The sequence below is a fragment of the Balaenoptera acutorostrata genome, chromosome 12 (genome assembly GCF_949987535.1).
Source record: "Balaenoptera acutorostrata chromosome 12, mBalAcu1.1, whole genome shotgun sequence".
Taxonomy (NCBI): Eukaryota; Metazoa; Chordata; class Mammalia; order Artiodactyla; family Balaenopteridae; genus Balaenoptera; species Balaenoptera acutorostrata.
This window is the reverse complement of record NC_080075.1, coordinates 11,310,741-11,325,974: the sequence shown is the minus strand read 5'-3', so window position 1 is coordinate 11,325,974 and position 15,234 is coordinate 11,310,741. Positions and strand designations below refer to the sequence as shown.

The 15,234-nt window shown below is 50.3% G+C and overlaps 1 protein-coding gene across 1 annotated transcript in view; it reads right to left on the bottom strand.

The window, feature by feature from the left end:
* The window catches only part of ACOXL (acyl-CoA oxidase like), a 360,904-nt gene that overhangs the window by 61,936 nt on the left and 283,734 nt on the right, over positions 1–15,234 (bottom strand). The window contains 1 exon segment of the mRNA XM_057558364.1: positions 13,457–13,544. Coding sequence (XP_057414347.1) covers positions 13,457–13,544 — 88 coding nt within the window.

Sequence of the window (15,234 nt, the reverse complement as noted above, 5' to 3'; positions counted from 1 at the left end):
ATTCTCTGCACCTCTAAGGAGTTTTGTCTAATTTTTCCCCATCACACTGATTTATTCCCATTTGATGCACTGGTGTGACATGTTACACGCTGGGTTCTTCTTTTTGAGTCTTGCTTTGGTTTTTAGGTGCCGTATCACAGGAGGGAAGAAGCTCCGGGCTCCGGAAGACAGCCTGGGTCTTAGCCTGTTTGTTCTATGCCCGTCCTGCCCAACAGGCCTCAAGTCATGACCCAGTTTTTGGAACCGGACTGCAGTGCACTTGTGGGGACACAGGACCCCACGGGTGGAGCTTCCCCTTAACTGGCCCTCTGCGTTTCATGAATCGATCACCTCTCACTCCTTTGACACAAACGATAAAAGCCAACCTTGACAACTGAAGGTCAAACAGAAGCAGGGCTCACCGATTCCTTGGCTGTTTCCCCTCGCCTCAAAGTCAGGGTGACAGATGCTCTCATGCCCAAAGCGGGTTTCTCCCCCACCTCCCCCTGCTCTGATTTCTACCGAGTCCTGAAAGAGGAAGGAAGGGCAGAAATGTGGCCCGCAGCTCTTGTGGCCCAGGTCTGGGGCCCACTGACAACCCCAGGGGAGCAGCATTGCACGGGTGACACTTCACTCTCCTCTCCCTCCTCCCGCCTCCACTTCTAAATAGGAAAATAACCCTCAAAATGAAAGCAGTTGCGGTATCTACTTTCCTCTCCCTTTGTTACTGATTCAAGGAGCTGCCTGCCTAATGAGAAAAGAAAGGATGCTGCAGCCAGACCAGCGCCCACAGAACACGGGTCGCACTGGGGCGCGCTCTTCCTAAAGAGACTCGGGAGGGAATCATCTTCCTGGTTCCACGTTTCAATTGTTGTAACCGCTCTTAAGTGTCCCAGTGCCATTTACTTCCGTAGGGGCTGCAGAGGCTCCCGCCTGAGTACAGTCAAGCCCTCCTTGGTTCAGCCTTTCCACCCTGTGTGACAAAACGATCAGCCTGACAATAGAGGGAGAACAATAGATTTTTAGGTAACATACTTGTTAGCTTTGAGGTTGTTAGCTTTGAGGTTGGGGAGGGAGGTGAGAGGGATGTATAGAAAAAAATGACCTGATTGAAGTAAAAAACAAAACCAAAAATAGTGGTAGTTGGGGAGAAAAAAATTATAGGCATGAAATACATAGGCCTCCCCTTCGATGAGCTGGTGGATAAATTATGTACAACAGCCAAACCCCTGCAGCCGTTTCTGAAAGGCAGACAGGATTTTGCAACACGAGGGATACCCTAAAACTCAAAGAAATGCTTGTGCCTAGGATGCTATCATGATGACGTGTTGATACAAACAATGGGGGAAAGTAAGATGAACCAAATGCACAATGTCATCATCCTTTTTGAAATATGGCTGGTGAGACTGGGCACAATCGTTAAGTTCGCAGGCACAGCTGGCCTGGACATGTTACAGAAGGGGTTGTATTTCTCAGGAATCCTGTCTCAGAATATTCTTTCAGCTTTTCTCTCAATCCCTATGACAGGGCCCTGGGTACCAGGGGTCCTGCCCCAGTTGTCAAGCTTTAGAGAGCCCTGCTCTGGCATTCCTCTGTCCACAGCCTTCCCCACGGGCTAATGGGGGAGCGCCCGCCTGGAGCCCGCATCTGACTTCTCCAGCCCAAGTAGCTTGAGCTTCTCTGCTGGGAATGCTCTCCTCCTGGTGTGTGCACCCTGGACCCATGGGGTGGCCAAGGGGAAGCTGTTGGGAGGGGTGTAGACAGACCTTGGGTGTCTAGGCTGGAGGAGGTACACAGTGTGGAATGCAGCTGTGGATGGGAAAGAGGGAGGTGGGGAAAGGAGGATGCTTTTCCCCAGGCTGCAGAGTTCACAAAACTTCCAGGAGTCTGAGAATTCTAGATTCCCACCTGGCCTTCTGGATGAATAAAGCTACACGTGCCATGGCGGGAGGACAGAGTATATTTTCTTCACTGCTTTGTAATCTTGTCTGGTACCCTCACTGTGGGTCCCACACACAGTGGAGGCTCAGGCTAGAGAATAAGGACCCGGTGAGAAAATACAGGCTCACCCAAGCCTCTTCAAAGCCAGGCCCCCCGTCCATCCCTGGAAGGAGGAAACTCAGTCCCAGCTGAGTCTCCAGAATGGCAGGAAAATGTGGCTTTCGCCTCACGTACCTACAGTGAAGATGAGGAAGCCAGCCTCCATGTTGGGGCAGCAGAAATGGGGAGGCTGACACCTGCCCCTAAACAGAAGGTCCTACCTGGAGGAGTGTGAGCTGGGCACACCAGGGCATGGCGCTGCGCCCAGCACAGGGTCCTCCCTGGCCCCGGAGGCAGGCGTCCCACCTGGCTGGCTTGGGCCTGCCTCTCCCTGGGAGCCCCAAGGGCCACGCTCCCCTGACGCCCATGCGCAAGGTGGAAGACTGCAGTGGCTGTCCCTCAAGGGTCCCCTCTCACCTGCGAGTGACAGCCGTGCTCACGACACCCTTTGCAGAACTATCTGTCACTCCAGGCTTCTGAAGTCCCCCTCCCACCTCTTCTTCACAACGTAACAGGGAAATGTTGAAAGAGAGAGAGAGGGCTGCGTCTTTGCAGAAAGAACTCCAGCTCTGTGTTCAGAATCAGCACAGAGGGGGAACGGGGGCTTTTAAGTTCTTGGCAGCCAACAGGTGTAGCAGTTCCGGCCTCCTGCCCATTGAGATGGGCTGAAAGGGCGTGGAGCCGACCCTTGGGAGCCTCTGTGCCAGGCAAGGGTCCTGGCTCCCCTCTCCCTCCACACTCCCACCCCCCACACCTGCTCTGTCCTTGTTGCTGGCCCTGCAGCGCTTGCCTGTTCCTCCCTCAGCTCACGGGATCCGTTCCAGAGAGCCAGCAGGGCACGCGGGGCATATACCACACTCCCCTCCTCTGTGACCACGAGCATGACAGGAGCTCCGAGGTGCCTCTTCCCGAGGCAGACAGGCTCCAGTTCCCTGTAACTAAGTCTCAGTGCACTTTCTGCCTGAGTCCTGGGACCTCAGCACTTCCAAAGGATGGGGACGGGGCCCTCTGCTCCTCCAGTGCAAACCCTCCCTTCAATCCCTACTGCCACCATCTCCATGCAGATCTGTCCTCTCGCTTGCTGGCCACACTCACTGGTTTTGGGCTCCGCTCCCCGCCCATCCCCACCCTGGGCCACTGTCTCCAATGCAGCATGGCCCCTGGGCCGGGAAAATTCCCCTCAAGGAAGCCTGGGTCAGAGGGTCCCTCTCCAGCTCAGCCCCTCCACTGGTGTCCTACTGTCTACCTGGCAAAGGCCGAGCTCCGCAGTGCAGCACTCAGCGCACCCAGCCCACCCCAGCCCACTCTTCCAGGCTCGTCCTGGCCCCTCCCCCGGAAGCCTGCCTTCTGGTGGAAGAGGGGCATTGGCATCCCCTGGACAAGCCTGTCACTTTATCACCTTCGTCTTTGCCCATGCCGTAGCCTCCTCCTGGAACGCACTGCCACACTTCCAACTTTGGGATCCTATTCACGCTACAAGACCCAGCACTGAGGGACCCTCTGTGAAGCCACCCTGGAGTCCTGCGGCATCCGCCAACTACTGGTACCCCTCCCAGGCTCGGCAGCGTCCACTTGCATGAGGGTACGGTGTTCACATCTTATTCCCTCTCCTACTCCTAGCCCAAAGTCTACAAGTAGGAGGCACTGCCAACTTTGTAAGCAAATAAACTACACTTCTCTCCACTCCTTTGAAATCTGTAAGAACTCTGCCCACGCAGGGGGAGGGCGTGGGCCAGCAGGGCCTGTACTGCTAGAAGCAGGAAGAAGGCCAGCGTGGCCAGGCCCTGCGGTGGGAACAGTGACAGGGTCTCACTGACGTCTGGGAAGCCTGGACCTAGTCCGAGCTGTGGGAACGAGACGCGGATAAACGGTGGCCAAGTTCTAGATGTGGGCAGTTCCTGTGAGGAGGGGGCGGCCGTGTGAGGGGCCGAGCCCTGCCTGCAGTGTCTGGGCCTCGGGAGGGAGGCTGTATCCCCCTCCCCATGCCTGCAGCGTCACACGCCCATTCGATCTTCGTTCCCTGGGTTCTTTCCCATGAAGCTGGTGACAAAGGAGATCCATCTGCGGTCTCTGGCTCGGGTCAGGCTTGAAGTCACGAGAGGGAGCTCACTCATCACGGATTCTCTGGGAAGAGTCCTTTCAGCCCAGAGCAAGCGTGGCCATTCACTTGGGAAGCCATGAGGGCCTAGCTCAGCTGGACTCCTGTCTCCGGAACCCACAGTCTTCCCGTACGCGGGAAGCTGCCCGCCCTCAGGTGCATGGGGTGTCCTCTCGCTTGTTCGATGTGGTCCCTGTCTCACCTTGACCGAGGAATGCTGCCTGGGGTCTGGTCCAGACCAGGAGGCAGAGCGAGAGACAGCCGTCGGCGGTGGCCATATGGCCCTACCTTCTCCCTGGCAGACAGCCCTCCCTGTGGGAGTGTCCCGACCACCTGCAGATCCCTCGCAACTGCCGGGAAAGGCAACTTTGACAGTGGCGCTCAGCTGGGGGGTCACACCCCTCCCTGCCGCTGATCCACCAAGAGAACAGGAGCTGACGGAGTTTGGAAAACCAAGAGCTGTGGACCCCAGGAGGGTCACGGACAGGACGGCCGTGAGCCATCACCCAGGGCCTGGCATCCACTCCGATGTTCCATTGTGAGGGAGTCTCCTCTCAGTTTAACATCATGCTTCTGCTCAGGACTGGGGTGTCTCTGTGGCTCCCAGGCCTCTCTGCCCTTCCCCTGTCTCAGCGTCTCTCTTACATGCTCCAGGCCCCACTCGTGCCCCAGGTCCAAGTGAAATCTCATCCCGTCCGGTCTCCCGGTGCCAGAGCCAACCCCTCCCTCATCAGCCTCCGCCTTCCCTCCTACCTCACCCTTCACGTCCGACCACTCTCAAGGTCCCGTAGATTCCTTCCCTGTAACATCCCTGGAACCCCACCCTCCGCCCCAGTCCTGCCGCCATCGCTTCTGAGTTCGTTTCCTCCCAGCTTCTTCCTGGACAGCCTCGCCCAGCCTCCCTGGTCACGATTCCCCTCCACACCACAGATACAGGCGGCTCCCTAAAGCCCCAAGCAGGCCATGCCTGCCCCTGCTCTGAATCTCTCCCAGACCCCCACGGACTGTGGAGGTGGACAGTGAAAGCTCCCGCACGTGGCCCACACGGGCCCTGCGGGACCCTGACTCCCACCCTCTACGTTTGCCCTGCATCCTGGACGCACCACACCACAAGCGCTTTCCCAAGTCACCCGTGCACTTCATGCCTCCCATTTTGCTCTTCCTTCTTCTTGCGATGCGCTTGCCACCTACATACTAAAGGTAAATCTTGCCCATCCATCGAAAATCAAGGTCTCGGGGCTTCCCTGGTGGCGCAGTGGTTAAGAATCCACCTGCCAATGCAGGGGACACGGGTTCGAGCCCTGGTCTGGGAAGATCCCACATGCCGCGGAGCGACTAAGCCCGTGCGCCACAACTACTGAGCCTGCGCTCTAGAGCCCGCGAGCCACAACTACTGAGCCCACGTGCTACAACTACTGAAGCTCGCGTGCCTAGAGCCCGTGCTTTGCAACAAGAGAAGCCACCGCAATGAGAAGCCCGCGCACCGCAACCAAGAGTAGCCCCCGCTCGCCGCAAGTAGAGAAAGCCCGCGTGCAGCAACGAAGACCCAGTGCAGCCAAAAGCAAATAAATTTTTTTTAAAAAGTATATCTAAAAATATCAAGGTCTCAAACACTGACCACCTCACCTGGGACTTTGTGGGGAGCCAAGTGAACCCCACACACTGGCCGACGTCTCTCCCATGTTCTCCCAGTGCACCAGGTCTGGGGTAACTCTCATCCCAGCTCCTTGAGCAATTCTAGGTATGATTTTCTATATTAAAAAAATGATCCCATATCCCATATTCGAAAGTTGAACATATTTGCAATAAACATAAACTTACATTTAGGTTTTAAAGGACAACCTGTGTCCTGCCATCTGGACTATAAGCCCTTTTGGCTGCCCTCTTGGACACAGAATCATTTTCACCTATAATCACAGAAATCTGTAGGAATGTATTTTATTTTCTAGGCTGCCAATTAAGAGAGAATTTCTGAGTAATTTTTAGGAAAAAAAATCCCCATAGATAGCTTCATCCATCTTTATTTACACTGATGTTACATAAAATTTCCCCATTGAGGATTCAACATGCACTTTGATGGACCACATCAGGGGTCCTGAGTCAGTTAGGGGAGGTGAAATACTGATGAAATACTGATGAAAACCTCACTTTTAGTTATCTGGTGATCCTTTCCCCATCTAACATTTTATGCCACTTTCAGCATATATCAAAACTTGTTTAACGATTATATCTCAAAGGATTGAATGCTCTTTTTTTTCTTTTCAGTTCTCACGTTTCTGAGTAAAAGCCATCATGTTCAAGTTAACAGAGTATTATGTTTCCTCTGCAAACAAATTCCCATAACTCATAAACAAAGAGAAAGGTAAATTCATGAAGAGGGGACACAGCACTATTTTTCCACCTGACATTTGGGATCTAGGTTAAGAATGATGTTTTTGTCTCCGGTGACTTATCAAACTCCAGATTTCATAAAAGATAAAGATGCACTGAAGAAGGAACACATCATCTTAATGCTTCATTTTGACACTTTGGGTCTCTAAAAAGCATGTATTTTTAAGCTCTCCCCTCCAGAAACTCAATGGTTTCCATGATTTGCACAGTGAATTCTTGTTTTTCAAGCACACTTAAGTGAGAACATGCCAGGAGACACCTTGAAAGAAAATGGTCACATTTGAAACATACAGATTATTTATAGATAGAAAACTCAAAGAACTGAAAGAAAATCTGGTTGTCAACAGACAGTTGCTTTTTCTATGTTTTCTCTGTAGCTCAATTTGGGTTTTGTGTGGGTGGCTCATGTGAACTCAAAGGTTATTTGCTAAATGTTTTGTGAGATTAGAACATGTTGTCCTTTAAAACCTAAATGCAAGTTTATGTTTACTGCAAATATGTTCAACTTTAGAATATGGGATATGGGATCATTTTTTTAATACAAACAATCACACCTAGAATTGCTATGATATAACAAGATTTCCTATGCTTCTATTTTTCATTCACAGTTTAGAAGGTTTTATTCTTAATCATATTCCTAGCAGAAATCTCACAATACAGAGAGTTACGCGTGCAAATTTTTGCTTTTTCACCTTTTGGGTTAATTTCACCTGCCAACTTGAACACTGATGAGCCCTATTTTGAAAATACTTAGGTACCAGGAGCTGGAAAGTCAGTGTGGACCATAGCTCAGGTCTTTGCAATTCATCATATAAGGTACATTTTTCGATCACACAGTGTACAAAGGAGCAAAAAAAAAAAAAAACCCTTTTTTTTTTTTTTTCAAAAGGCAGGGACGGTTTATTTTTCTTGCCTCTTTAGCAATGCTCAGCTACCAGATTCAGGTCCAACAAGCACTTATGAGCCCCACCAAGTGGGCAGATGGCAGCAGTCTGCTGGATTCGAATCCCCCTTCCGCTGTGTGGCCCTGGGCAACTTATGCAGCCTCTTTGTGCTTCAGCTTCCTCAGAAGGAAACTGGGTAGATGGTGGTCCCTCCCTCATTGCCCTGGTGGGGGATTAATGAGTGCTCATTAATCTCACACAAAGCCTGTGAGATAGAAAAAATAAGAAGCATGATTCAGAGACAAAGGCGGTTGAGAAGAGCGAAAAGCAGCACAGGCCAACTTTAACCCAGGTAAGTACGTGTTCAATAAAATACGAAGAAAACCACCCCCCGCCCCCGAAAGTTCAAGAACACTAGAATGCCCATTCTTCGGCGTTCATCTGCAGGAAGGAAGGTCCTTGGGGAGTTGAGGGTGGGAGGGCTTTTCTCAAAATCTGATGCTAAAAAGTCTTGGGGTCAGCCAGCCCCGGGGCGGAGTCCCGGCTCCACAACTTAGATCGGTGTGATCCGAGGTGACTGTTCACCCCTGAGCTGAGTTTCCTCAAGGGCTGTGTGAGGTTGTGGTGGAGACTGAAGAAGTGACAGGGTCCAGGCGCTCAGCACGGCCCTGGCTCAGAGGAAGCACCGAACAGGTGGAGACGGAGGCCATCAGTCCAGTCAGCCAATATCCCAGGGCCCGGAAGGTAAGTGACATTTATTAGGGTCTGGGTCCAAGTACTGCGGCTAAATTCTGTCCCTCAAGGGCCTCCGCAAAACAAATATCCTCCAAGAGTCTTACCTGGCTTTTTCCTCGTCTCCCTCTTCCGAGTGCGACAGAATCTTCAAGGTCATCTGTCATAAAACTATCTCAGAAATTGTCACCTCCAGCAAAGAAGAGTGAGTTATCAGAGCTCTCTCGGGACCTCCCAGGTGACACACTCCCGGGTGCTGGGGTGAGCAGGGTCCCCGGGGGCTCTGGCGAGGGTCGTGTGACAGCACTTCTTGAGAAGGCAGTACTTGGGGTCTTTGGGTCTGGCTGACACAGACCTCAAGTGCACCTACGTGGCCTGGGGCTTCAGGGAAGGAAACCCTGCGTTATGATGCAGGGAGCGGCCTGCGTGATGTCGCAGAAGAGATCTTCCTCCGCTCACTGGAGCCCGGGAGCCACGTTGCCTCACACCTGCTCTCCCAGGACGGGGAAGGCTCGGAATGTGATCCAAAGTTGGGCGTCGGCATTTTGGAACTTTCTCTCTTTCTATGTCTATTTGATGAGGCACAAAATTTAAATCCGATGTGGCCAAGTTGCACACTCTGTGCAGGGTTTCCGGGCTTCAATGCTCAGGTTCAGCTAAACAAATTCTTCTCTTTAAGAGCCATCATGTATGTGAGCAGAGTACCCCCTGCTCCTACTCCGAACAGTCTCCATCCGGGCACCTCCACTCTCTTCCTCTCTCCCTCCTGATATTGTGCCGGTTCTCATGTTCTCTTCTCCCCACGTGTTGCCACCTCCTGGGTTCCCAGAGGGAGCCTCTCTATTGTCCCAGACTCTGGCATTAGGGACCCAGAGTCCCACAGAGTGTGCAGGACATCCACGGGGGCCTCTCCCGGCCACCGCACCCTCTGACGTGGACCCATCAACTCCCAGTTGCCCTCTTTGCTCTCAGGAACAATGGGTCTGAGACGTGTCCCCCCCATGTGAGAAGGACAGAGAAAATGAGGCCAGAAACGGTCCTTCTCTTCTCCATTGTCAGAGCCTCCAAGATGCTGGTCTGTTGGGATCTAGCAGCAAATCGTACCTGCCCACCCTTGGCTCTCCAGATCCCCTCGCCTGCTTCCACCACCCACATATTTAATGAGTGCCAGACAAAGAGGAAGGTCAGCAGCAGGGCAGGGGTACCCCAGCTCCTCCCTCCATCAGAGGAAGCCCTCAGGGCTCGCTGGGACTGCTCTAAAACTCCTGGGCCCAGCAGAGGATGCTGATGGGAGAGGAAGGCACACAGGCTGTCACAGCCAAGGGAGCACCTGTGGTACTCACCCTGCTCCCCCACCTGCCAGACCTCCATCTCCGGCGGTCACAGCAGAATATGGCAGAAACCGTTATCCAAAGAACGAGATGTGCTGACTTTTGACTTTTAGTTCCACCCCAGAGGTCATGTTTGCCCTTCAAGCTGGGAGGACTCAGGGTTTGGAGGGACTTCTGTAGTTAAGTGTAAGGGGATGACAAGTTCCTAAACTCACACTGGACTTTGGGATGAAGTTGTGGCATTTTATTTTTCTGCGCTTGCATATAAAGCAATGTGCATTCAAGGAGGTGATAAGTGTATTCCCGTAATTTCCTGGAAGATGAACGCCAAAGCTAAAGCTAAATCAAGGTGAATGTAATTTGCATAAAGAATAGCCACATTAACAATGGGGAGGAAAATGCTGATCCCATGAATACTGGAAAAAGGACTCACGGATAAAATGCAGAAATAACGCTTTAATAATGCATGTGATCACATTTTTATTAACAAAGGACGTCTTGTTTGGAAGCAAATACATCCTTGAGACGAGTCTAAAATTAATCCTCCGATAGGCAGAAATCCACACTACTTATATATTCTAATTATAGTTACAAGCTGCACTTAATGCAAACATTCTAAACTCTTAGTCACTTCATTAAGAACCAGAAAAGGGACTTCTTGAAGCATAATGAGAGCTACTCACAAGCTTTGAGAAAGAAAACGAAGAGATAATTCTGCATAGAGCTGGAGAATGCCGGATGTAATTTATTTAATAAAAGTGCTTAGTGTCTCTCTTTTGGGTTAGGAATTGGTACACCCTTAGGGGTTCAGACAGTACCATGCTTCAGCACTGCTATTTCTAGGGCAAGATAAAAATGTGTATCAGAGAAAAGTAATCATTTATCATCGTAATGGTTACATCCCACTTTAGAAACCACTAGAGACTGCTTAACATTTTTATTTCCAACGTGGTTTTCCTGAGTCTTCAGGTGACAAATGGAAACTGATGCCAGAAGGCTTTTTTTCCGTTTGTTCCTTATAAAAATGGCTAGATGTGGAGTTCATTTTCATCTGGGGTGACGCTCAGGTCTGTGCTTTCGCAGTCTGATCCTTCCCTTCCCGCTTTGTGTGGTTCCTTCAAAAGTCTCCAAAGGCAACATCTGGGTCCAGTCAATGAAGACAGATGGGCTCCTTCTACCTCCTCTCCCGGCCCCTGGAGACCTCTTCCCAGGGCAGGGGCGGGGGGTGGTGGTGGTGGTGTGTGCTATTTGAACGTAATGACAGGCTGACTAAATTTTTCCCGGGTAGTGTGTTGAGGACATTCCTACCATTAGAACCCATTCTGTATCCTTACAGACGTCCTCATTATGGATGGATTTCTCTATTTCAAAACATTCCTAGGATTTCTAGATACTGTCATTGAGTCCTATTATTTTTCTTGTTATTCTTATGATTTTTCTTCTGTCACTTTCTACGGCCAAATCCTCTTCATCTGTCATGGAACTGGAGGCCAATTTCCTAAAAATCATCACTCTTGCTTACCACGGTTATTAACCAATAAAAGATTCAGAATCAATCTGGATTTCTTTGGCGCTGTGGCAACATCAAGTCCTTGACATTTCTTCCTGGTGTTAAGACTTCATACATTGGAACCTAACCCGTTTAATCTTTCTCTGTTTCTTCCTCTTAAGAAAAAGGATCTAAATGTTCCACTTTGGTTATGGACACTAACGTTTTTGTAGATTAGTAATTAACAGTAATAAAAAAAAGTCTTATTGAACACTAACCATGGGTCAGGTGCTAAGGTAAGGGCATTCAAGTATCTTCTCAATGGCCCCCCCGAGGTAAATATCACATTATCTACATTTTGTAAATGAAGGTGAGACCTGGAGTCCACAGGGTTCATCCTTGTGTCCCAGGAAGGGCAAGATCTGGTGAGTGCACGGGATCCCGGAGGGAGGAGCCCAGGTGCTAGGGCCACAGCACCCAGGAGAACTGAGCCGTAAAGGTACACAAAGTGGAGGAGAAGGCCTGGGGCATACTCGCCTTCCATAAGGGTGTCTTGAGCATTACTTCATATCCCGGATAAGTTTCAGCCTGACCAACAAATCTGGAAAAATAACCCACTGACAGAAGAGGGGTGGTTTACCTAAATTTCCTAGGGGTGAGGTAGGTGCTGAGAGCACCAAGACAGTCCAGGAAGCAAGCCCCCAGGGGTTCCGGAATCCGCGGCAGGCAGGTCAGCGTGGAGCTCAGATCCCGCTCCCTCGCCCTGAAGAGCTGTCCGGATGGTCCAGCCCCGGCACCTCCTGATGATAACTGAATCCCACGTGGAGATGTCCCCACAGAGAGGATGGAGCTCACGCGGGGACTCAGCAGTTGGGTCTGGGGTTGTGATGGATGAACTGGCATTCTGGTTTCTGTATCTGTCCCTTTTGAGTTTGATTAAGGAGCGTCAATTCCCCGGAGCCTCATATACGGCGGGTGTACCGGCAGATTAAAATTCCTGAATCTGCAAACCGGGGAACCCAATCCTGTACCTTACTGACCCACAGGGGAGGGAACGTTTTGCCCTTTCCTTTACCTTCTCGGACCCTCTCCTTCCTCCTCCTTCCTCTGCCCCAGGGAGCAGAAGGTAGAAATCAGAGTCTGGGGTGTCGGCAGGGCCATCGTTATCACAGGGTGTGGTCACTGTGTTTAGCGGTCGGCCCTGGCGGTGGCGCTCCTGGCGGCCTCCCGGACCCCGTGAAGAGCCCGTGCTCCTGGGAAGTTCACCTGAGCACGTGCACACTCACCTGAGCATTCTCGTTCCCGTCCTTGCTCTTGAGCCCTGTGCCATGAGGCTCACCAGGGTCCCAAGCACTGGACCGCACTCAGAGGGAGGGGAGAGGCCTGGCTCCGTCTATACCGAAACTACTCACTCCAATCCAGCTCTTGTCGGCTCTGAGCGAGGGTCCTGGGCACGCCCACAGCCATTAATAACGTGGCACTTTGCTCCTCCTGAGCTGCCTGGTTACTGAGGGAGGGTGCCCAGCTGGGGGGCTGGGCAGGAGGCAGGCACTCCTGGATTGATGTCTTGGCTCTTAGCAGAGCCCATCATGGAATTCCAGCCCTGAGACAGCAGCCAGGGATGCGCTAGGACCGGCAGCCTGGCCCCAGAGCTGAGGTGGTGACCAAAACCTAGTCCTGCCTTCGGGGAGCCAGCAGTGCCCCTGGTGTGATGGAAAACTCCACACAGCAAACAACGCAGAGAGCGCCTTCCTCTTAGCACACTTTCCCTCCATGGAGGAGGGCATAGGGATGAATAAACAAATGGCTCTTGAGGTTAAACAATAATCTCAAGAATAATTTGCCATATCTTCACGGATCTCTCTCTGTTTTCAGTGTTTCATCTTACTTTACGTGATTTTGGTGTTTTGAGGGCAAAATGAACATTCACACTTCCACACCCTCAGCACGCTGACGCTTTGGACTGGAGTGCTCTTTGCTTCGAGGGGGAGGGTGCTGTCTGGTGTGGTGTCCTCGGCGCCTACCCAGTAGCAACCCCTGCTCAGATGCAACAACCAAAAATATCTCTAACTGTCACCGAACGTCCCCTGGAGGGCGCGATCCCCTCTGGTCGAGAACCCACAGCTTTAAAAGGTGGTACTAGTCCTTGCTAATTTGGGGGTTAGGTTTGAGTAGTTTCGGTACTTGAACTTCTTCAGGCAGTGATCCCATTAAAACACCCTCACTTTACCTACCCCCGTCCCATTTGTTTATTTGGGAATGAGAGTCACCACTGGGCAGAGGGCCACTGCTGAGGGGCCAACATTTAGCCAGCTGGCTCCTGGCGAGTTTAACATTAGGTTTTGTGGGTGTCATTTGGTCAGTGTTCCTAGCACGTTGGGAGTTATCTGGGGACCCTAAATTCAACACAAGGGCTCAGACCAGAGTGGGGACTGTCCTTTCTCTGAAGAGTCAGAGTTCCAGATAACCCAGAAGTCACTCAATCCCGAATATCTGACAAGAGCCCACTGACCTCTGTGAATGTGTGGCAGAGACAGGCAGGTGACGTGGTGAAGACACGAGTTCCAGGCACTGGAAAAGTCCTCCTTCTCGGTCGTCACCTGCCAAATTGACAGAAGAAAAATAACCGCTGATGATATTCTGAGAGAATCGAACTTCCTAGCAAGGCAGATGGCAGATAATGCACATTTCAGTACAACCAGTAAGCAGGGGTATGTTGCAGGCAAGACCTACTGTAGGCTAGCCTCTGTCACCCCCAAAAGCTATTCGTTAGATGGAGAAATGCCATAAACATACTGTGAGTCCAGTTTATGTGTTTCTATTAATTCCTCACACATACCAAGCATGGCCACCACCAGTTGCCAATTCTTGAGCTCTGACAGGCATCAAAGAAAACAATTTGAAGGTGAGGGACACAGAACGTGAGACGGTTTTTAATCAGGTCACTCCATGCCTGGAGAACTCTAAATACCAGAACGAACTACTTAAATCTAATCTGCAACAAAACCGACCCACCTTCCCTTCCCCCTCCCCCCACTGTACTCAGGTACTGCCACATGTTTTCAAATTCTTTTTTCTTTTTTTTAACGTTTTTATTGGAGTATAATTGCTTTACCATGTTGTGTTAGTTTCTGCTTTAAAACAAAGTGAATCAGTTATACATATACATATATCCCCATATCTCTTCCCTCTTGCGTCTCCCTCCCTCCCACCCTCCCTATCCCACCCTTCTAGATGGCCACAAAGCACAGAGCTGATCTCCCTGTGCTATGTGACTGCTTCCCACTAGCTATCTGTTTTACATTTGGTAGTGTCTATATGTCCATATAGACACTACCACTCTCTCACTTTGTCCCAGCTTACCCTTCCCCCTCCCCATGTCCTCAAGTCCATTTTCTAGTAGGTCTGCGTCTTTATTCCCGTCTTGCCCCTAGGTTCTTCATGACCTTTTTTTTTTTTTGATTCCATATATATGTGTTAGCATACAGTATTTGTTTTTCTCTTTCTGACTTACTTCACTCTGTATGACAGACTCTAGGTCCATCCACCTCACTACAAATAACTCAGTTTTGTTCCTTTTTATGGCTGAGTAATATTCCATTGTGTATATGTGCCACATCTTCTTTATCCATTCATCTGTTGATGGACACTTTGGTTGCTTTCATGTCCTGGCTATTGTAAATAGAGCTGCAATGAACATTGTGGTGCATGACTCTTTTTGAATTATGGTTTTCTCAGGGTATATGCCCAGTAGTGGGATTGCTGGGTCGTATGGTAGTTCTATTTTTAGTTTTTTAAGGAACCTCCATAATGTTCTCCATAGTGGCTGTATCAATCTACATTCCCACCAACAGTGTATGAGGGTTCCCTTTTCTCCACACCCTCTCCAGCATTTATTGTTTGTAGATTTTTTGATGATGGCCATTCTGACCGGTGTGAGATGATATCTCATTGTAGTTTTGATTTGCATTTCTCTAATGAGTAATGATGTTGAGCATTCTTTCACGTGTTTGTTGGCAATCTGTATACCTTCTTTGGAGAAATGTCTATTTAGGTCTTCTGCCCATTTTTGGATTGGGTTAAATCTAATCTGCAACAAAACCGACCCACCTTCCCTTCCCCCTCCCCCCATTGTACTCAGGTACTGCCACATGTTTTCAAATTCTTTCTTTTCTTTTTTCTCTTCTTTTGTTTTTTTCTTTTTTCTTAAAATTCTGCTTGAAAGCTTTTGCTTGAAATTCATTTCCTGACAGTTCTGGAGGCTGGAAGTCCAATATCAGGGTGCCAGCG